Source organism: Callorhinus ursinus, unplaced genomic scaffold (assembly GCF_003265705.2).
Source record: "Callorhinus ursinus isolate GAN/ISIS: 27379988/994484 unplaced genomic scaffold, GSC_fseal_2.0 scaffold27, whole genome shotgun sequence".
Taxonomy (NCBI): domain Eukaryota; kingdom Metazoa; phylum Chordata; class Mammalia; order Carnivora; family Otariidae; genus Callorhinus; species Callorhinus ursinus.
The window spans coordinates 7264306-7287999 of record NW_027397089.1 but is presented as its reverse complement, the minus strand read 5'-3'; the positions used below and the strand labels follow the sequence as shown (position 1 = coordinate 7287999).

General features: G+C 39.6%; 1 protein-coding gene across 8 annotated transcripts in view; it reads left to right on the top strand.

Annotated features, from left to right (window-relative positions):
• BMAL2 (basic helix-loop-helix ARNT like 2) overlaps nt 1-23694 on the top strand; it is a 98151-nt gene that overhangs the window by 39712 nt on the left and 34745 nt on the right. For 4 of the 8 annotated variants that reach the window (XR_012373959.1, XM_025879747.2, XM_025879744.2 and 1 more), the window contains 6 exons: nt 5954-5995; nt 9153-9310; nt 16220-16299; nt 17705-17797; nt 19835-19952; nt 20822-20965. Coding sequence is in view for 7 of the 8 variants with exons in the window: in XM_025879747.2 (XP_025735532.1) it covers nt 5954-5995; nt 9153-9310; nt 16220-16299; nt 17705-17797; nt 19835-19952; nt 20822-20965 (635 nt within the window). In the remaining variant the exon portion in view is untranslated. Of the gene's footprint in view, nt 1-5953; nt 5996-6808; nt 8686-9152; nt 9311-16219; nt 16300-17704; nt 17798-19834; nt 19953-20821; nt 20966-23694 lie in introns of those variants that run through there. The other 4 variants (XM_025879750.2, XM_025879749.2, XM_073877802.1 and 1 more) reach the window with 4 other exon arrangements.

The following is a 23694-nucleotide window of genomic DNA, read 5'->3' as shown; positions in this document are numbered from 1 at the left end:
ATCTATGCTCATCAGAGATATTGGCTTATAGTTGTTTAGTTTTTTTGTTTGGTTGGTTTTTCTGTAGTGTCTTTGTCTGGTTTTGGTATCAGGGTAATGCTGGCCTCGTAGAATGTATTTGGAAGCTTTACTTCTATTTTTTTGAATAGATTGAGGAGAATAGGTATTAACTCTTCTTTAAATGTTTAGAATTCGCCTGTGAATCCATCAGGTCCTGCACTTTTATTTTATTTTTATTTTTTTTCTTTTAAAGAGAGAGAGTGTGAGTGGGCTGGGGGAGCAGAGAGGGAGAGGGAGAGAGAGAATCCTAAGAAGGCTCCATGCTCAGCGAGGAGCCGACATGGGCTCAGTCTCACGACCCTGAGATCATGACCTGAGCTGAAATCAAGGGTCAGATGTTCAACTGACTGAGCCATCCAGGTGCCCCTGGTTATTTTTTTTTTTAGTTACAGATTCAATTTCATTACTAGTAATTGGTCTGTTCAGATGTTCTATTTCTTCCTGATTCAGTTTTAGAAGATTGCATGTTTCTAGGAATTTATCCATTTTTTTCTAGCTTGTCCAATTTTTGCCATATACTTGTGTAGTATTTTCTTATAATCCTTCCATATTTCTGTGGTGGTCTTACTTTTCCTCTTTTGTTTCTAATTTTATTTATTTGGATCCTTTCTCTTTTTTTCTTGATGAGTCTGGCTAAGGGTTTATCAATTTTGTTTATCTTTTCAAAGAACCAGCTCTTGGTTTTATTGATTTTTTTTTCTTGTCTCTACATCATTTATTTCACTCTGATCTTTATTATTTCCTTCTACTCATCTTGGGCTTTGTTTCTCTTTTTCTAGTTCTTTTAGGTGTATGGTTAGATTGAGCTTTTTTCTTGGTTTGTTTGTTTTGAGGTAGGCCTGTATTGCTATATATTTTCTTCCTAGAACTGCTTTTGTTCCAAAGATTTTGGACGATTGTATTTTCATTTTTCTATATGAATTTTTTTATTTTCTCCTTGATTTCTTTGTTGACCCATTGTTGTTTAGCCTCCGTTTGTTTGTGGGTTTTTTAGGTTTTTTTGTGATTGATTTCTAGTTTCATACAATTGTGGTTGGAAAAGATACATGGTATGGATTTCAGTCTTCTTAAATTTATTGAGACTTGTTTTGTGGCCTAACATGTGATCTATTCTGCATAATGTTTCATGTGCACTTACAAAGAATGTGTACTCTGTTATTTTTAGATGGAATGTTCTATATATGTGTGTTAAATCCATCTGGTCTAATGTGTTGTTCAAAGCCACTATTTCCTTATTGATTTTCTGCCTGGATGAAATACCCATTGACGTAAGTGGGATGTTAAAGTCCTCTGTCATTATTGTATTACTGTCAGTTTCTCTGTGTTCGTTAATGTTTGCTTTATGTATTTAGGTGCTCCTGTGTTAGATACATGAATATTTACAATTGTTCTATCCTCTTCTTGGATTGATCCCTTTATCATTATGTAATGGCCTTCTGTGACTCTTGCTACAGTCTTTGTTTTAAAGTCCATTTTGTCTGATATAAGTATTGCTAACCCGGATTTTTTTTTTACCCCACTTCCATTTGCATGAATATTTTTTCTATACTTTTGCTTTCAGTCTATATATGTTTTTAGGTCTTTTGTAGGCAGCATTTGTTTTTTATCCATTCAGCCACCCCATGTCTTTTGATTATAGCATTTAGGGCATTTACATTGAAAGCAATTATTTGTAGGTATGTACTTATTGCCATTTCTTTTTCTTTTTTTCTGGCTGTTTTGGTAGTTCTTCTCTTGCTCTCTTTCTTTGTGATTGATGTGTTTCTGTAGTATCATCTTTGGCTTTCTTTTTCCTTTTTTTGTGTCCATTATAGGTTTTGGGTTTGTGGTACTATGAGGTTCATATATAACATCCTAAGTATATAGAACTCTTTTTAGTTGATGGTCATTTAAGTTCAAACACGTTCTTTAAAAAAAACCTTATTTCACCCTTTCCTTCATGTTTTACGTATATGCTGTCATATTTTATATCTTTGTTCACCATTTTCGAACATCTAATTATGGCCATTTCTTTTCCACTTAAGTTCCTTTAACATTTCTTGTAAGGTTAGTTTAGTGGTAATAAAATCATTTTGGGGGGAACTCCAGTTCTGAATGATACCCTTGCTAGGTAGAGTATTCTTGGTTGTAGGTTTTTTCCATCAGTACTTTGAATATATCATGCCATTTTCTTTTGGCCTGCAAAGTTTCTGCTGAAAACTCAACTGATAGCCTTGTAGGGTTTTTCTTTGTTTTTTTTCCCCAGATAAAATTTTATTCAGAAGGCTAATTTTGAGTGCTGTGAATTATGTAAGACTGTTGAATAACAGACCTGTACCTCTGAAACAAATAATACATTATATGTAGGGTTTTTCTTGTAGGTAACTTTTTGCTTCTCTTTTGCTGCCTTTAAAAGTCTCTCTTTATATATTTATTTTTAAAGTAGGCTCTGTGCCCAATGTGGGGCTTGAACTCATGACCCTGAGATCAAGAGTAGTATGCTGTACTGACTGAGCCAGCCAGGTGCCCCCAAAGTCTCTCTTTATCTTTAACCTTTGACATTTTATGTGTCTTGGTTTGGATCTCCTTGGGTTCATCTTGCTTAGAACTCTGTGCTTCTTGAACCTATATATCTATTTCCTTCCCTATGTTAGGGAATTTTTCAGCTATTACTTCTTCAAATAAGTTTTTTCCCTTTCTCTCTTGCTGTTTCTTCTAGGTCCCCTATAATGAGAATGTTTTTTCACTTGATGCTGTCTAAGAGATCCCTTAATCAACCTTCATTTGTTAATTATTATTTTTTTGTTTCGTCATTCAGCTTGTGTGCTTTTCACTAGCCTGTCTTCCAGATCGCTGATATATTCTGCATCCTCTAATCTGTTGATTCTCTCTGATGCATTTATTTCAGTTACTGTATTCTTCAATGCTGATTGGTTCTTTTTTTTTTTTTATCTCTTTATTGGAGGTCTCACTGAGTTCATTCACTCTTCTCTCCAGCCCAGTGAGCATCTTTATGATCATTACTTTAAATTCTTTATCAGGCATATTGTTTATCTCCATTTCATTTAGCTCCTTTTTCTGAGGTTTTGTATTGTTCTTTCTTTCGGAGCATATTTCTCTGTCTCCCCATTTTGCCTGACTTCCTGTGTCTGTTTCTATGAATTAAGCAGAATAACTACTTCTAAATTTGAAGGAAAGGTCTTGTGTATGGTCATCCCCTATGTAGACCTTGTGTGTTTGGTGATTTTCACTGGCTGGAGATGTGGTTGGCATGGGCTGGGTGTCCCAGGACTCCACACAGTGGGCACCCTGGCAGGATAGCTGAAGTGGGTACAGGTCAGTGTGGTCCCTGGGCTCTCCCTGCAGCAGGTGCCCTGGCAGGATAGCTAAAGCTAGAGTGGGTGCATGCCGGGTGTCCCAAGGCTCTACATCCAGAGGGAACCTTGACAGTATAGCAGAAGCTGACATGGGTATTATTCGGAGTATCCTGGAGCTCTCCACACAGAGGGCACCCAAGCAGGACAGGTGAAGCTGAAGTGGGTGTATCCCAGGAGATCCCAGGGCTCTCCATGCAGTGGGCACTGTGTCCCAACAGCTAAAGCTAAAGCTGTTGCAGGTCAGAGTGTTTCAGGTTCTATATGCTGAGGACACTGGCAGGATGGCTGAAGTGAAGGTAAGCTGGGATTTCTGGGGGCATTGTTTTCAGGGGGTGATCTGGTGGGGTGGCTGGAGCTGAAGCAGTGTGTGGACCAGGAGACCCTTGAGTTCTTTGTACAGGGGGTGCCCTGGTAGGATAGCTGAAGTGGGTGCAAACAGGTATGTTCTAGGACTCTCTGTAGAGAGAATGCCTTAGAGGGGTGTCGGCTGGAGCTGAGGCAGGGTACATGCCTGGCCAAGGAGGGGTCCTGGGGTACTCTGCACAGGGGTTGCCATATATCACATTTTGTCTCTCCATTCATCTGTTGGTGGGCATTTAGGTTGTTCTTATCTTTTGGCTACTGTGAATAATGCTATTATGAACATTGATGTACAAGTATCTGTCTGAGTCCTTGCTTTAAATTCTTTTTGGTATATACCTGGGAGAATTGCTGGGTCATATGGTAATCCTATGTTTAGTTTTTACGGAACCACAGAAACTGTTTTCGACAGTGGCTGTACCATTTTACATTCCCACCAGCAATGTGCGAGGGATCCAGTTTCTCCATATCCTTGCTGACATTTGTTATTGTCCATTTTTTAAAAGAATATAGCTATCCTATCAGGTGTGAAGGGGTACAGATTTACATTTTCAAAGAATCACTTGGGAAACAGCATGGAGGATGGGCTGGAGGCGGAAAACCCAAGAGGCAGAGAAAATAGCTGAGAAGTTCTTGCTAGGGGTTGTTTTCTGACCATTGGTCTAAGAAGGTGGTCCTGGACAGCAGTGCATGGGAAGGGAAGGACATGTTATGACACACTTAAAAGAGAATTCGTGATTGTTGGTTAAAGAGAGCAGGCATACAAGAAGTGTTCAAATTTTCTGACTTGGTTACCTATGTGGAGGATGATATTATATGCTGAGATCAAGGGATAGATGGTGAATTCAGTTTTTGATGCAGTAACAACATGGTAATTCTGGGATCTTCAACTGGGCAGTTGGATATGAGAGTCTGGAACTTAGGGGTGATGCCTGGTCTGGAGATAGACATTCACACATCATTAATGTTCAGAAAGCCATTGCAGTGATTGGCATGAATTCAGTCACTGGGGGAAGTGTACGGAGTGGGAAGACTTGGGGGCTGAGGATATACTCTGGGGGCACTTGGGCCTAAACCCTGTAAAGGGAGGAGGGAAATCCTACCCCAAATGTGAGAAGACATGGTTCTGAAGCAGGAGTAGTATCTCAGAAACCAAAAGAAGATTTTAAAAAGAGGAAGGCATGAAAAGGAGCAAATCTGGAGAATGTTTTGATAGTATTTGCAATTACCTAGGTTTGTGCTGCAAACAAGAAATGAATTGTTTGGCTAATACATGATTGTGCCTTTTTTCTGTTCTACCAGGGACCATTAAACAATAGTATTTTTGGATTTCATAAGTACAGTAGGTTTGAATTTCACCATTTCTTTTGAGTTTTTTTTTTCTTGTAGTTCAGTTGACAGTGTTATGTTAGATTTGTGTGTATGACATAGTGATTTAACAATTCCACACAGGACTCAGTGCTCACTATGATAAATGTACTTACCATCTGTCACCATACGATGTTATAATATTATTGACTATATTCCCTATGCTGTACTTTTCATCCCTGTGACTTATTTATAACTGGAATTTTGTACCTCCTAATTCCCATCACCTATTTTGCCCATCCCCTCATCTACCTCCCCTCTGGCAACCACCAGTTTGGTCTCTGTATTTAAGAGTCTATTTTTGTTTGTTTGTTTTGATACATTTGGAAATATATTTTTAAAAATATGTATTTTTAAAAACTACTCAGCCTGCATAATTTTTAATGTGGAATGTATTCTGTCACCATCAGTATATTTCATTCTAGTAGTGGTCTGGTGGTAACTACATTTCTTAAATACACATACACACACACGTGTGTGTATATGTGCATATATAGACACACACATTTAATATTATTCATATGAAAATTATATTTCTCAGGATTCGCATGAGATAATTTTTGTTCATTGTCAGTTCACAGTTTTTGTTGCCCTGTTGGGGATGATGTGCCTGTCAGCCTTAGGAGGAGAACTGCGACTTGTGTTGACAATAATAATCACTTCCGGTCATTAGGAGCTCAGGGTAGCATTTCTAACGAATGACTTAATAGAAATTAAGAGGATGGTACTTAATCTCACATTTATTTTCTTTCAAGAATTACGTAAAAGCTGTTTCCTGTAGTTTGACATTTTATTCTGCTTTTTTGTAGAATGGAAGATGGTGAACAACAAGGAAAAGTGAAGTCCTTCAGGTACATTGAACCACTGAGATTGATAGATGGTGGGTGGAAAAGGTTGCACCAAAGTAAAAGGTGACGTCAAGATAGAATTGATTCAAGAATATTAGGTTTTTCTCATTTGGTACCTGTTACGTTTTCTATCAACTTGAATAACATTTTGTCTTAATGTGCCTTTAAATTTTTTCTTAGAGGGACTGTTTATTAAAGTATTTCCTTTAAGCACTAGAGCAAAGCTGATTCATGCCATAAACAAATAAAAATTACTTCTGAGGAGCATCTGATTGTTAGGAATTCATCCTCATAAATTCTTTGGCAATTGTTTCAACATATTCTCAACGTCAACAAAAATTTTTCTACAACTGGCAACATGGCCAGATCTCAGTTTTGCTTTTCCTTCATTTATTCTGGTTTTTGATATGATTTACAAAACACTGACAGGGGTCAAAGTGGCAGTAACAGTACACAGATTTAAGAGCCAGCCCCTGCTGCTAAATTATCAAGCAGAGAACCAGCCTCTGGTAAATAAGGCTTTCTCGAATACAGTCCTCCGGTATTCTTTTCAGGTGCATCTCCTTCAAGTAAGGTGCCTTATTCGAAAACTAGCTATTTTGCCTTCCTCTGGGTTTCCTAGCTCCTACCATCATCATTCATTGTTCTCCACAGGGCCTTGCTCCCACCCGTTCTCACCCGTCTCTAACACCCTGCCTCTGAGACAGAACACCCCATCTGCTATGCATTCCTGGAAACAGGCATCTCTGCCCATTGCTCGTGTCTGTTGCTAGTGGGTAATACTGGTAGAAATGAGAGGTGATAACTCTAGCAAGAGGATAACTATAACATTCTTCTAATCATAAAATTTTAATCTAAAAATTACTCTTGAATGGACCAAAGCATAAGTATATAACTGAATTTTATGTGAATGTACATATAATTTGAATTCCATCCAGTTCACTCAAAAGTACATATTTTGTTCCAGGAGTGACGTGACCCAAGGGTGAATGGTTGTGGGGAGGCGGGCGACGGGGAATATTATCTCCATTGGTTTTCATTAGTGTTCTCCCCTCCCCCACTCTTTTATGTGGAAAAATTACATTTTCTTTCATCTGATTTAAAGTTGCCATAAAGACAGGTCAGAGCAAGTGTCCTTCTTTCCCATCAGACTGTCCTTTTTAAACTCTTCTTATGTGGAAATTCTGGAGGTGCCATGATCTGAGTGTTGTAGGAGAAGCAGACAGATGTTTACAGTTAAGTGTGAAGAGTAGAAGAGCCTAACTCAAATGTAAGGTACAAAGAAAAGATAGACATTTTCCCCCTACATTTTACCATCTATGAAAAAGGTCTTATCAATGCCCTCTTCCTGTTAATTGGCAATGTTTTTCTTTCCTTGTGACGTTTTAAATAATACTGAATTTTCAACAGATGGTGACTTAGGTCTGGTGACATGGTCACGGTGTAAAAGATACTGAGACAGCTGAGAGGGGAAGGGGCTTCCTCAGGTAGTAGTCACAGATGGTCTCCAGGAAGAATAACTGAGCTGGGTTTTGAAGAAGGAAGAGGGTTTTTCCAATATAGAAGGGGAGGACATTCGAAGCTTAGCAAAGAGCAAGTCAGAGGAGATGTGAGGTGACTTGGCAAGTGTGAGGGCCAGCAAGTCGTTTGGCATTGCTGCGGAGTAACGTGTGGAGCTGTAGGGAATGCGCGGAGAGAGGAAACTGGAAATGAGGGCACAAACCAGGTCACGGAGAACCTTGGGGTGTCACGTGGGAGTTTGGCCCTTCCTCTTAGGCAGTGAAAATACATGTTAGCAGTTTGATGCAATGGAATTAGACGACTTCGTTTTTTTTAGAGTGATAATTCTGGAAGTCGGGGTTTGTATAGACTGGAGGAGGAGGATGCGGGAAGTACAGCAAGTTAAAAGGCTTTTGGGGGTAGTGCGATGAGCTGTCACTAGGGAATCAAGGTGGGGACGGAGTGGATGGGGAGGAAGACAAGACCTATATAAGAACCACTGAAGAGCTAGAACCTATAGGAGTTTGTGATTATTCAGCTCTTCAGGGTGAAGGAGGAAGGGTCTAGAATGAGCCTAGTGATATCAGCAAGATAAACTCTACAGGAGTAAATCAGGGGTAATGGAGGAAGGAGGAATAAGATGAGGTGAATTGCAAGGAACGTCTTCAGTGTGGGCTTACTTGAGGTTTAAAGTACTTGTGAATCATTTAGGTGTGTAGTTCAAGTTCTGAAGGTCAGGAATGGGGTGAAGTATGAACGAGATAGAGATTTAATAGTAAGTAGCTTATGAGCAGCTGTAAAGCCTTTGAGAGACAGTGCTATCTCAGGGTGAAGCTATAGGGTGAGGAAAGAGTAGAGCCAAGTGGGGAATCTTGGGGACACTGCTATTTAAGGAAAGAGGAAGAGCTCATAAAGAGACTAAGGGGACTGAGCAGAGCAGGGAGGACAGAGGAACAGGAGATGGTCACAGGAGCCGTCGGAAGAATGAGGAATGTCAGTACCATCAAAATTCAAGGCAGGGATCGGCAAGGAGTTGCATAAAATAAGGATGACCTCTGCTAAAAAGAGTGTCAGTGGGGCAGGGTTTGTGGCAGGTTGGTTTTAATAGATGGAAAGGTGCCTGCTTGAGAAGTGAGAAGAGTGGTGATGGTGATCTTCCAGGAAGCTGGCTGAGAACGGAAGACAGTAGCAAGGTAAAAACCCCTAGGAGTGGGGAAAGGCGGGGGTTTTTTCCCCAGAGGGCGAGATTTGCCCACAGGTGCAGCCCCGTGGGAAGCTGCTGTGGAAGAGAATGAAGTTAAGATGCTGAGGTGAATACCGGAGAACAGTGATCTGTAATAAGAGGAAGAGTTGGGTAGCCTTCTAAGACTGAGGGAGGTTCTAAAGCTACCCATGTGGCTCTCAGACACATCTTAGTTCTTGAAGGTTTCTGGAAATAAGTTAGGGAGGAAGGAGCAGGGGTAGTTGGTGGGATGAGAGATGAGCCCCATTCCTGCGCTCAGCAGCTCCCTCCTCTTCCCTGAACCACGAGTGCAGGGCCAGAGTTGGGAGGGACGTGGGTGCGTGCTTTTGCCGGCCTCCTCAGGCTCCAGCCAGTGCCTCCCGGGTAACTCTGAGTCTGCTCGATGTTAAAAATAAAGGAGGTTCGTTTCCTTCTTAGAGAAGCTCATAGCCAAACCGAAAAGCGGAGGAGAGATAAAATGAATAACCTGATTGAAGAACTATCTGCAATGATCCCTCAGTGCAATCCCATGGCACGTAAACTGGATAAACTTACAGTGTTAAGAATGGCTGTCCAACACTTGAAATCTTTAAAAGGTGAGTTTGGAAATGGCTTCTGCATTTGTTTTGTTTTGTTTTTAAAGATTTTATTTATTTGAGAGAGGCCGAGATAGCGACATAGTGACAGAGAACATGAGCAGGGAGGAGAGGGAGAAGCAGGCTCCCCACTGAGCAGGGAGCTTGATCCCAGGACCGTGGGATCATGACCTGAGCCGAAGGCAGACGCTTAACCGACTTAGCCACCCAGGCACACCGCACTTGGATTTGTGAAGTCCTCCCTGTAATTGAGATCCTGGATTCATTTGTTTTGCTGTTGTTGGCTACTGAAATTCTATACAGATGTGTCTTTCAGCTTTATAGGCATCAGTTTGTTTATAGGCATCAATTTTGATGCTTGCTCATATTCTGTATGTGGAGAGAATACTAATCGGGGTATGGAAAATCTTGGTTTCACTAAAAGCTTTATCTTAAGTGCACACAGTATGTCTACATTTGTGTCACCTTCAATGTCTTTCATCAATGTCTTAGAGTTTTCAGAGTACAGTCCTTCCACTGCCTTGGTAAAATTTATTCCTAGGTGTTTTATTCTTTTTGATACCGTGGTAAATATGATTGTTCTCTTAATTTCTCTTTCTGCCGGTTTGTTAATAGTGTATAGAAATGCAATGGATTTCTGTATGTTGATTTTGTATTCTGCAACTTTACTGAATTCACTTATTAGTTCTAATAGTTTTTTGGTGGAGTCTTTAGAATTTTCTATATGGAGTATCTTGTCATCTGCCATGTATCTTGTCGTCTGTCATGAGTATCACTCATCTTATAGTGAGCGTTCTCCTTCCTTACCAATTTGGACACCTCTTATTTCTTTTTCTTATCTGATTGCCGTGGCTGGGACTTCCAGTACTATATTGAATAAAAGTGGTGAGAGTGGACATTCTTGTCTTCTTCCCGATCTTAAGAGGAAAAACTTCCAGCTTTTCACCTCTAAGGATGAAGTTAACTCTGGGTTTGTCATTTATAAAGCATTTATTATGTTATGTTCCCTCTGTACCCACTTTGTTGAGTTTTTCTGAATGTTGAATTTGTCACATGCTTTTTCTGCATCTGTTGAGGTGATCATATGATTTTTATCTTTCACTTTATAATATGTGTTATGTTGATTGATTTGCAGATACTGAACCATCCTTGCATCTCTGGAACAAATCCCACTTGATCATGGAGAATGATCCTTTTAATGTATTGTTAAATTTGGTTTGGAAATATTTTGTTGAGGACTTGTGTTCATCAGGGATATTGGTCTGTAATTTTCTTGTTTAGTTAGTGTCTTTGTTTTTCATATCAGGGTAATACTGGCATCATAGAATGAATTTGGAAGTTTTCCTTTCTCTTGGAATGATTTGAGAAGGGTAGGTATTAACTCTTCTTTAAATGTTTGGTAGAATTCACCTGTGAAGCCATCTGGTCCTGGACTTTTGTTTATTGGGAGTTTTTTGATTACTGATGCAATTTCATTGCTGGTAATTGGTTTGTTCAGATTCTTCCCGATTCAGTTTTGGGAGATGGTAGGTTTCTAGAAATTTACCCATTTCTTCTAGTTTGTCCAATTTTTTTTGCATAATTTATGTAGTCTTTTTTAATCCTTTGCATTTTTATAGTGTCGGTTGTAATTTCTTTTGCATTTCTTTTTTTTTAAGATTTTATTTATTTATTTGACAGAGAGAGACATAGCGAGAGAGGGAACACAAGCAGGGGGAGTGGGAGAGGGAGAAGCACACTCCCTACTGAGCAAGGAGCTTGTTGCGGGACTCAATCCCAGGACCCTGGGATCATGACCTGAACCAAAGGCAGACACTTAACTGGCTGAGCCACCAAGGCTTCCCACTCTTGCGTTTCTGAATTTGATTCTTTGTCTTGATGCATCTGGCTAAAGTTTTAACAATTTTATGTCTCTATTTCATTTATTTCCACTCTGATCTTTGTTTTTTTCTAGCTCCTTTAGGTATAAAGTTAGATTGAGATTTTTCTTCTTTCTTGAGGTGGGTCTGTATCACTATAAACTTCCCTCTCAGAATTGCCTTTGCTGCATCCAGGAGATTTTGAGCCATTGTCTCTATTTTCTTTCATCTTCATGTATTTTTTCCTTTCCTCTATGACTTCTTTGCTGACCTGCTGGTTGTTTAGTAGCATGTTTTTTTTGGCCTCCACACGTTTGTGTTTTTCCAGTTTTTGTTTGTGTGTTTGTTTTGTAATTGATTTCGTTTCACTGTTGTAGTCAAAAAAAGATGTTTGATTTCAGTCATTTTTTTTTTTAAATTTCAGTCTTCTTAAATTTATTGAGACTTGTTTTGTGGCCTAACATGTGATCTATTCTGGAGAATGTTTCATGTGCACTTGAATGTATCGTCTCTTGTTTTGGGATGGGATATTTTGTGTGTGTATATCTGTTAATCCCGTCTATTGTAATTTGTCAGTCAAAGCTACTGTTTCCTTATTTTCTTTTGGATGATCTATCCATTGATATAAGTAGGGTGTTAAAGTCCCCTACTATTGTATTACTGTTAATTTCTCCCTTTATGTCTGTTAATGCTTGCCTTATATATTTAGGTGCTCCTCTGTTGGATGCATATTTACAATTGTGATAACCTCTTTTGAATCAATCCCTTTATTATTATGTAATGGCTTTCTCTGTCTCTTGTTACAGTGTTTTAAAGTCTATTTTGTTGTTATAAGTGTTGCTGCCCCATCTTTTGTTTTGCTTTCATTTGCATGGAATATCTTTTTCCATTCCTTCATTTTCAGCCTGTGTCTTTACCTCTGAAGTGAGTTCTTTGGAGGCAGCATGTAGTTGGGTCTTGTTTTGTTATCCATTGCATCACCCTGTGTTTCTTGATTAAAGGTAAATAAATGTAATGCTCCAGAGTAATTATTGATAGGTACATACTGGAATTTGAAAAATTGTTTTCTGTTTGTTTTTGTAGTTATTCTCCATTCCTTTCTTCTTCTTTTGGTCCCTTCCCTTGTGATTTGAGGACTTTCTTTAGTGTTATGCTTGAATTTCTTTCTCTTTATTTTTCGTGTATGTATCATAGGTTTTTGGTTGTAGTAACCTTGAGTTTCATATAACTTCCTAAGTGTATAGCAGCCTGTACCAAGTTGATGGTCCCTTAACCTTGAACACATTCTAAAATACTACATTTGTACTCCTCGTCTCCACATTTTATACATAGGCTGTCACATTTTATATCTTTTTATTTTGTGTATCCCTTAACTACTTTTTGTAGATATTATTTTACTACCTTTGTCTTTTAACTGTCATACTAGCTTTATAAGTGGTTGATTTACCACCTTCACTCTGTTTTTACATTTGAAATATTTTTTTGCATAATTTTCTTCTAGTCTTGGCCTTTTCTTTTCTGCTGAAGAAGTCCCTTTAACAAGAAAGATAATTTAAATCACCTTCCTTAGTCTTCTACATGCGGTAGAACCGCGGCTCCTTGTACTCCAACCTGCGGACTATGTGCAGACCTGGAGAGTAGGCAGTGGGGAAAGAAAGTACAGCCTTGATCCCTTCAATGCCAAGCAGAACAGCACAAGTGTGGGAACACTGCTTGGCAGGCTTCCCTTTGGGAGTGTGACAGGAGGTCTCATTTTCCTAATGATCCCTTGTGAAACAGGATTCTCTTTTACCCACAACTGGATCTTGCATAAGTTGTATGCAATATTTCCCTTAAATCTTTAAGCAGTGAACATTTGCAGGCCCTACTGAGGTCATTTGATTGCAACCCTAAAATTACCCAACAATTTTCACATTCGCAATGCCCGGATGGAGAAGGACCTAAGGGAAAAGTCACGAATCCATCAACTAATTCAACAAACATGCACCGAGCATCAAATAGGTTCCTGTCTGTGCTGGGAACTTGAAAAGGGAGGAACAAGATCTCTGCGCTCTTGGGATTCACAGTAGGCGAGGGAGACAGACCCAGGTAGAGATCATTAAAATCCAGGGTGCTAAATGCTACAGTGGAAGTAAGAGTGGGAGGAGCAGCAAGAGAAGCTCAGTAGGGAGGACGTACTGTCTAAATCCAGAGCAGATTCCTTGCACCAGAGCACAGGTTTTTGTCATTGGCCCTTCTGAGGTGGTCAAGGACCCATCACCCACCCTGAGCATACCCTTAAGTCAGTGCTGCCCACAAGTGAGAGGACTTAAGGCAACTGGGTCTGCCTGCATTCCAGGGCCCTTATAGGAGTAGACCATCCAGTTTGCTCCGCAAAAGCCTGGACCCCAAATCATCGGAGGGCTGCATGTGGATCATGTTATTTTGGTCCCTACATAATTACTTTAAAAACAAATAGATCGTGAAATGAATTTTTGTAAACTTTAAATAGTGCTTCTGAAATTATCTGGGTGGAGGACAAGTGTATCCCACCCCCCACCCATTATAAAGTACAGTTAATTCCTGGAAAAATGATCATGGGCTGGGGTGGCACAACAATGTCACATTTCCATAAAAGTGTCTGAAAATGCTTTTTTAAAAAAGATTGATTGATTGGACACAGAGGGAGAGCATGTGCCTTTGCACAAGCAGGGGGAGAGGGAGAAGCAGGCCCCCTGCTGAGCAGGGAGCCCAAAGCAGGGCTCCATCCCAGGACCCTGAGATCATGACCTGAGCCGAAGGCAGATGCTTAACCGACTGAGCCACCCAGGCGCCCCTAGAAATGCTTGTTCTTCATTTCTGTACTCACCTGCCACAGTTTGCTGATGACATTGGTCTGCAGACAGCACTTGGAGTAGCCCTTCTTCTCAGCATGTGCCTTCAGAGAAACTGTGGGCATTCTATATGTGTAGTCATATTACTGGGGCTCAGTGGGGTGCAGTGGTCCATGCATGTAGCTCCCAGAGGCAAACCTCCTGGGTTCAAAGCCTGGCTCCCTGACTTAATAGCGGTGTGACTTATTCAAATCACTTCACATTCTGATCCTCAGCTTCCGTAGCCATAAAATAGGGACAGTGCATTTACTGGTAGGGTCGTTAAGAGTAAAGAGTAACACCTATACAGGGCAAGCACAGAGTTTACTCAGGGTGGGGGTGGGGGTAGCAGGAGGAGGAATAGTTACTGTGATTTTGATCATTTTAACCTAATGAACACTGTAATAAAGGTAAGTGATCATGTTTCCTTGTCTGTTATCTCTCAGGGCGCCTGAGTGGTTCAGCTGGTTAAGCGTTTGCCTTTTGCTCAGGTCACGATCCCGGGGTCCTGGGATGGAGCCCTGCATCGCATGGGGCTCCCTGCTCAGCAGGGAGCCTTTTTCTCCCTCTCCCTGTGCTCCAACCCTGACTCGTGCTCTCTGTCAAATAAATAAAATCTTAAAAATTTTGTTATCCTCATTGGCCCATGCACAAAATATCACAGCATGCGTTTTATTAACACACCTCAGCCTGGCTTTGGCTCTGCCCTTACCCCCACCCCCCATTTCTCCTTAGCACGTCCTCGCTCACTGCCCAGGCTCGCCCGTTCTGGCTGATGGACATGGACAGGGTTTCCCCAGCATACTTCTGCCAACCTTCGGGCCAGACAAGCAGATAGCACTGCCTTGCTCAAATTGATTTATGGCTGTACCCTGGTCTGGAACTCGGTCTGTATCTTTCTGCTCTTTCTCAACTCCCTTCCACCAGTTGCTATGTAGTCCTTTATAATAACAAGAAATCATTTGAGGGAATTCTTGGAGACCTACCTAGAAGGTAGATTTCGACAGGGATTTTCATTTGCTTATGCCAGGCTTATAAGGGTGCTACCGGTCTGAAAAACACTTTATCAAGTAAGACCATGAGGTATTTTTTATTTTCTGGGGTTTTTTTCTCCTCCAGCACTTAGGTATTTTGTGAGTTTGAGCTGCAAAGCCATTCAAGGGCCACTGTGTGGTTAAAATGTCCCAGGGTGGGGAAAACAACACCAAAGACCTCTCAGGGTATTAACCCATCTTTCTCTTGCAAAAGCAACTTTACTTGCGGTCCTCAGGAAGAGGGGCTTGGGGTTAGGAGAGTTGAGAAGTATAACAGAGGGAAAATTGATTTACCTGTGAATTACCCTTGCCTGGAGGTTACCTGGGGACAGGGCACCTTGGCCTGGTGGGCTGTCCCTTGCGCCCCCTTGTGGCCACGAACGGCTTTCTCCTGTTGAGGTGGGCAGATGCCTTTAAGGCAAATATGATTTCGGTGCTTCCCTTATTTCTCTCATTGAAACGTTTACCTAGGTCGTGATCTGCTGGTTCCTCATTTTGTCAGCTGTTCAGTTAGAGACTTTTAATACAATAAACTCTGTGCTAAGGGCTTAAAATGAATTATTTCACTTACATTTTATACATTTTTATATATTATCAGAAATCTCCATATGATTTTTAAAGCGCCATATGGGAAAATCGTATGAATCCATAGAAGTGATTTAAAGTTCCACAATCTTCCTCTTTAGGGTAATTCACATAATCAGTTCTTTTGTTTTGTTTTTTGTTTAAGTAGGCTCCATGCCCAGCATGGAGCCCAACAAAGGGCTTGAACTCATGACTCTGAGATCAAGACCTGAGCTGAGATCAGGAGTTGAACACTTAACCGACTGAGCCACCCTGGTGCCCTGGAGCAGTTTTAAGAAGCGGAATTATCGATTCTAGCTAGATTCTTGAATACTGTTGCATGTTATTATAGTGTTACAGAGAATCTAGTTCTCTTTTGAAATCCAGCTCCTACTGTCTACACATTTAAGTATAAGGGAGTAAGAAGTTACAAGAACTTAGCAAGTATAAAAGCAGGACATCTTAATCTAGTAATAATGGAAGAATGATTACGATAAAGCCATAGGATGTGCTGAAAGTACCGTCTCCAATGCAGCAGCAACAGTGCGCAGTTTCCTACGTTTCCAATCTATTTTCCGTAACTTTTGGACTTATTTTTAGGTATGACAAATTCTTATGCAGGAGATAATTATAGACCTTCATTTATTCAGGATAATGAGCTCAGACACTTAATCCTTAAGGTAAGTCAAGAGTTATATTTGTCTAAGCTGTGTTTGTCCTTTCAGTTTTACTTGGATGGGAGGCAGATTTTCTTCAGTTTGCTTCTGGCTGCCAGCACCCAGGGCTCCCTCATACACCACAGCTCCCTTCCTACAAAAATAAGTTGCCTAAGTAACCGTGTCTTAGTTTGGGCTGATGGAAGTAGAGACAGAGGATAGGCACTTTCCAAAGTTTGGAGCAAAGCTCGTCTTTAATCCTAAACTTGCACTGCCTACGGGACTCACCTCCTATGCCATGGGGTCTGTTCCCCTCTGTCAGCACCTCCTTCAAAGCCGTCTACCTTGTATCCTTTCTCTCCTGGATCCTGTTCTCTGCACATTAGCCAGTTACTGCTTAATGAGCTATTAGTCGATGCTTTGACATTTCTCTTCTCATCATCTCATATGCATGGGTTTTCAGATTCATTCGTCTAGAGGTTTATTTGACCTGGAAAATATGACCATGTCATTGGCTTATCCTGCCCCCAGGAGGTGATAAATGTCTTGATCTTGTGCTGTGACTCCTGGGCTTTAAACTGCAGCATGATTAAACAGAAAGATTCTTCATATATATACTTGTCTATTTTTCTTTTAAAATTTTTAAAAAGCTCTTTTATCTGAACAGCTGAATTTAAATATAATATTTCTGATAGAAAAGTAAGGATTTTTTTTGAAGATGAAGATATTTAAAGTTAGCAAAATGTACAGTATGCTTTGGAAGCTTTCTCACTAATCTTTAAGTGTTTTTTTTTCAGGCCTAACATAACACGGGTTCTGCCCTTCTAGAATATGTCTGCCTAACTCACCTCATGTTTGTTGCCAGTTAGTAGAAATTAAGGGAATGTCCAATGGGGTGCTAGACTCATCCTGTGTCCATATATATCCATTTCCATATAGGTTGCTTCACAAGGAATATACTGGACAGATTTCAATGGGAGTAACTGATGTTAGAATTTTTTAAGTTTCATTTTAAATGAGCGACATCTTATTATCTAAAAAATATATTGTAGAATGTCTTCTCTTTTCCTTGTTCCCATTCCACACATTCCCTTCATCTAAGCACATCCCTGTGCAGTTGTTAATGCTGTTTTGATATCTTTATAGTTTCTATATGCACTATAGAATTTGGGATGGATCGTTTTTGTATTAGAAAACATCTCAACCAAATATTCCATAGCCAAACTTTCCATGTCAAAAACTAGTTTAGACTGGGGTTTAATTTGATGTTCTTTATCAATCCTTTTATAGCTTAAGAAAATGTCCTGATTTTACTAGCTCTCTGACCACTCTTTGTTTTATTGCTATAGGAATTTTCACAGTATCTGAATGTGTGTAAGAAAGACAGAAGATATTTAAAAATATTCACTTTTATATTTTTAAATCCTAGACTGCAGAAGGCTTCCTATTTGTGGTTGGATGTGAAAGAGGAAAAATTCTCTTCGTTTCTAAGTCAGTCTCCAAAATACTTAATTATGATCAGGTATCCAAAACTGAGGATATTTTCCACGCGATGTTTAACTTTTTTTGAATGAACACATATTTCCGAGTTCTCTTCCTGAACCCTATCCTCACCCTGGGCTGTGGGCGCTTAGGTTCTGCTAGGTTAGAACTCCCAGAGAGATGGAAATATATGGAAACACTATGGGTTTTTATTTTTATTATTTTTTTAAGATTTTATTTATTTGACAGAGAGAGAGACACAGCAAGAGAGGGAACACAAGCAGGGGGAGTGGGAGAGGGAGAAGCAGGCTTCCCGCTGAGCAGAGAGCCCGATGCGGGGCTCGATCCCAGGACCCTGAGATCATGACCTGAGCTGAAGGCGGATGCTTAATGACTGAGCTACCCAAGCACCCCATGGGTTTTTATTTCTGATAAGGGTGTTCACTTCCTGACCTCCAGCAAGCTATTTAATTTTCCTGAGCTGCAACTTTCTCTTATGTAAAAAGGGGAAATGATGATTACACCTGTGTCTTAGGATGTAAAGACAAAATAACTGTCACATTTGAGACTGTCGGAACAATGTTAGTTGTCCTTCTGTTTCCTCCAAAAGACAGCATTATTATTTATTATTAGGTTATATGCATTACATAACAGCTTTTGATCTAAGCTCTGGCAACAAACTCTAAAATTCATCTTTTACTTAACTACCTTTCTAATCCTTTACCTCCTCATTCCTGAGCACCATTTAATTTGAACTAGTTACTCAAAAGCTCTAGCACTAACACTAATCCAATAGAGTGAAGAAACTATCACCTGTGGTCACCTTTAAGATATACATCAGATAGACCACAGCGTTACTCTTAAATAACCCCCAATAATTTCACCTATATTCTCCCCAAACATGAAAATTTGGGAGATATAAGATTCACAGATAATGAGTTAAATAACAGAATAAGAGGTATTATGAGCCTACATCCAGGAAATAGAGAACATCACACACACACACACACACACACACACACACACACACACACAGATAACTTAAAATTCAGAATAACATTTAAGTTCCAAATTAGTGACATGGAATCTTGTCCCACTGGGCACTTACCTAGCATTTCAGACCATTCAAGAGATATAATTACTACTCAGGAGGCCTTTGGAATCCCCATGATGTAGGGTCTGGTCCTTAGCTTTTCAGATTCAGAAACCTGATTTGCTTTGAAACATAGAGTTCACACAGTAGATTGGTTTATAAAATGCTATTTTTTTAAGATATGAGATATCTAGCTTCCAAGCTATCTTGGGTACTTGGTCATATGTCCAGCTGGTCCATGTGTTCTGTCTAATATAAGACTGTCTACTTAGGTAATAAAGGATTTCACAAGGGCGGGGTGATCACTGTGGGTCAGGGAAGGCTTCATATACAAAGTAGAATGTCTGCTTAGGTGTTAAGATGAGTAGAGAAGGGGAGGAAGACACTTGAAGTTGAGGGAGTCGGGGAGTAAAAGCCAATTGGTTAGAATGGTGAGGGAACTATGAGTCTGTAGAGAAGAGGTCATGAATTCTAGGTGATGAGACCGTACAAGCAAAGGCATAGACGTGGGAATGCTGTACATACTGGGATAAGTGGAATGGGAAGTGGAAGGTGTTCTAGGGTGGATTTTGTTTTTTAATAGTACAGTGATTTTTTTTTTGAATCTGAGTCACACCCTAAAATCACAGATACTTTGTGGCTTCCATATTGCAATCTCTTTACTTTTACCAAGGATAAGAAGAATTTAAGTCATAATGTGATTTAGAAGCAACAAATGAATTGGGGGATGTTAACAAGAGTTCACTGAATATTAGTGATTAGGTATTTGTGATTTGTGTGTTTCCATATATGGTTTTGTGTGCATGTATTTCTATCTACAAGTATTACCCTGCTTCTAACACTAAGTTAATGTCACACAGTGTGGTAGATGTATCTCTGAGCCTAAGAAAAAGCAGTTTTAACAGTATTTACCATTATGTTTGTGTGAAGAAATGTAGAAAAATTATGGTACTGATTTTAAATGAACATCTACCTTATAAATAGGCTAGCTTGACTGGACAAAGCTTATTTGACTTCTTACATCCAAAAGATGTTGCCAAAGTAAAGGAGCAACTTTCTTCTTCCGATATTTCACCGAGAGAGAAGCTGATCGATGCCAAAAGTAAGTGGTCATTTCAGCATGCCCATACTTTTATGTAAATATAATTATTACTTAAAAGCACAGCTGTACAATATTTTGAAAAATTAGCTAATTATGGTTTTATCATGAGGAGATTTAATAAACTTTACAATCATTAACCTCAGAGTTCAAAAAAACAATATAAATAGAGAATTCTTATACTCATATACACATACAAAACAAATATATTCATATGAAGATGCTTTGTTCGGGGGAGTATGTGATTGCTTCATATTTGCTGTTTTTCATATGCTAATAAAGTCTTTACAAGAAAGTATCATTTGGGATTTAAAAAGTTGCTGGGGTTTCTATTATTCAGCTATATGCTGAGACGGTTCTCTTTCTTATATGAGTTAGGTCTAGTCAGTATGAAAGACCTTGTATAATTGTGCTTTGGAAGTGTAAATATTCTTTATCTTCTCCTGAAAATACCTCTCTGAAAATGCTTAGTATCAAACAATTATTTATAATATAAAGTAATGATGCTTTATGCCATTGATTACTACTGTAAGTTGAGGACTTTTTCATTTAAAAAAATTTTTTAATTTCATTTCACTTAGATTACCTTTGTTTCCACCCCTAGGGAAAAAATGAAAATAAATTGCAAGTGTTTATAAATTATAAAAATATGATTGCTCAGTAAATGCTCTTTTTGGTATGTTTCACTTTATGATGTGAAATATATATTTGTGATGTGAAGCAATGATGTCATTGCTTTAAGTAACCATTTTTCTTTTTCAATTTATAAAAAAAAAAAGGAATAATTTTGAAATGTGTCTCCTGACATTTCTTACCATCTATATGAAAATATTCTTTTCCACCTGTTCTCTTGCCTCCTCCTGCTATGAAAGCTGGTTTGCAAGTTCACAGGAATTTCCACAGTGGAAGGACTCATGTATATTCTGGCTCAAGGCGATCCTTTTTTTGTCGGATAAAGAGTTGTAAAATCTCTGTCAAAGAAGAGCATGAATGCTTATCCACCTCAAAGAAGAAAGGTATCATCATTTTAAAATATCAAGTGATTTAAGCATGGATATAAAATTAATGTCCTAAGAGCTTTCCATACAGAAGTAATAAAGTGTGTGGTCAAGGCAAATAGTTGAGGCCAAAAGCACCTAAGGAAATATGATTGTTTTTTAACCAAAATTATTTAGATTGACTCGTCATAGCTTTCAAATTTATCAGGTAATTGCAGGCCTTTTACTGCCCAAGATTTTAATGGTGTTGTTGAAATTGCAGTTTGGGGGCATTCGAATGGGAAAATGGAAGAAATTGGAATTTCATAACAAAAGTTATATTTCATTGTTTCATAATATGACAGGTCTTTTAAAAAAAAACTCCCGATAGTACAAGAGCCTGACTTGATTAATTTTGGTGAAAGTTTTAATTTTTTTTAAATTTTATTATGTTAGTCACCATACAAAACATCATTAGTTTTTGATGTGGTGATACACGGGGTGAAAGTTTCTTAAGACATTCCAGGTGTAGTTTCAATGCTTTTGGTTCTTTGGTAAATGTTTCTAGTTCTGTTTTCTTTTATAGATTTGTCTTATTTACATTTCTAATTAACACTCATCTATTTTACTTGATGAGAAATTCTGGGGACTGAAAAATGTCTCACACATTTTTTGCCTAAGAATATATTAACCTATTAGATACAGGATTTCCTATGCAAATAGGAAATTTTTGAGATTTGCTTTCCCATCCTTTAAGAGGATATTTATACTGAGCTGCAAGATTCAATTTATTTACAAGTTTTGGTCAAATCTTTTTTGGCAACCACTTAAGATGATAATCACTCAATACTCATTAAGCCTGTACCTGTGCCAGATCAGAAACTGTACTAAGTGTTTTAATCTCCATGAAAACACTATGCTTACCACTGACTTAAATTGGTAAAACTCACACTCAAACCTAAACCCCCTACTCTTCCGTTACACTATGAAGAAACAGAATGAACCAGCAGTCGTAAGAGAGGATCTATTTGTAAACCATCAGTTGCTGCCCTTGTGCCCTTGGCTCTGAGTGGGCAAGGGTTGTCTAAAGTCACTTGTAAGGCCTCCTGGGCTGGAAGTCATAGTTGACCTGGTGATTAAGAGGCTGTGGAATCCAGCTGACTGGGATCAAATTTTGGTTCTATCACTTGCTAGCTCTGTGACTGTGAACAAGTTTCTTAATCCCTCTGAGCCTCAGTTTCCTTATCTGTAAAACAAGATTATCCACAGCCTTGTATGGCTTTGTGGGGTAGGTAAATGCATCAATTCTGGAGCCAAACTGCTCAGGTTTGAATCCTAACTTGTGAGTAACTGTGTGACTCAAAATAAATTACTGAATCCTTCTGGGTCTCACTCTTTTTAACTGTAGAAAGAAAATAATAGACTCTCCCTCCTAGGGTGGTTATTAGGATTAAAGGAGTTAATACATGTGATGTGCTTACCCTGGTTCCTAGCATAGTAACACTAGGTAAATGTTAGGAGCTGTTATGAATATTATTAGAAATAATGCATCTAAACTCTTAGGACAGTGCAAGGAGATGGTGTTGTCCTTACCTCAGGGCGCCTGTTTCCTCTGCCTTCCTTCCCAAGTCAGTCATGTTAGTCTCATATTAATCTTATATTTGACATGGCTAATAATGTGGAACTAGTCTCCAAGGGCAGGAATATTCCTTCTGTGTGGATGGTGTAAGGAGTCATACTCCATGCAGACCCTGGACTGTAGTCCAGGATTTAACTAGATTTAAGTAGAGGTAAATCAATACCATACTGAGTAGATCCAACCATAAGTGAATCACCTAATCTATACAGCAATCCATGAGAGAGAAAAACATGGCAGCCAATGCAACTATCTTAATGTGGCTCAAATCTCTGTGGTGTTTTATACAAGTTATAAGTTGAGTAAAGTCTTAAACTATCAGGTTTTGTAAGTGTTTTAAAGATTACCAAATAGGGAGTAATAGTTCTGGTCCAAGATGGTGACATAGGAAGACCCTGAACTCACCTCCTTCACAGATACCAAACCTACACCGATTTATAGAGCAATTTCTCCTGAAAAAGATCTGAGGGCTGACTGAACAGCTTCCATACAATAAAAGACCACATACAGAATGGCACAGTAACAAAGGAAAACCCTAACACTGAGAACTGTAGTGGGAAGGGATAGTACTGAGGGACTGTGAGCAGATCTCTCTGCACTGGGGCACACAAAAAACCCACAGTCTAAAAAGGCAAATAGAATATACAGGAACCAGTCCTACAATGCTGCCAAAGGGCTGGGAGCTACTGGAACTCTCTCCAGGTCAGAGGGGCTGGTGAGAACCATAGTTTACATTCCCCCTCCACCTTGACCATATGAATGACAGCAAGGTCTGGGTGCCCGAGCTAGCCTTCTCTGTCAGTCAGTGAGTCCCAGAGCCCTAACCCACACCAGCCCTAAGGTTGCCCCACAATAGTGCCCGACAGGACATCCCTGGTCAGCACTCACTACAGCTCCACTGCCTTACCAAGGTGACACAAGTGCAAAGCATGCTGGAACACCCGAGGCCCAAGTCACTTCAGCTCCAGATGGCTTGCAAGGGCATCCCTAGTGCATACTGCTCTGGAAACCCCCTCCCCCCCACCTTATGCCTACTACAGCTCCAGCCAACCCACCAGGGTGCCCCTTGTGCAGAGTACCCTCAGAACACCTGGCCCATACCCATCTCAGCTCCATTTGCCCTCCCAGAGCA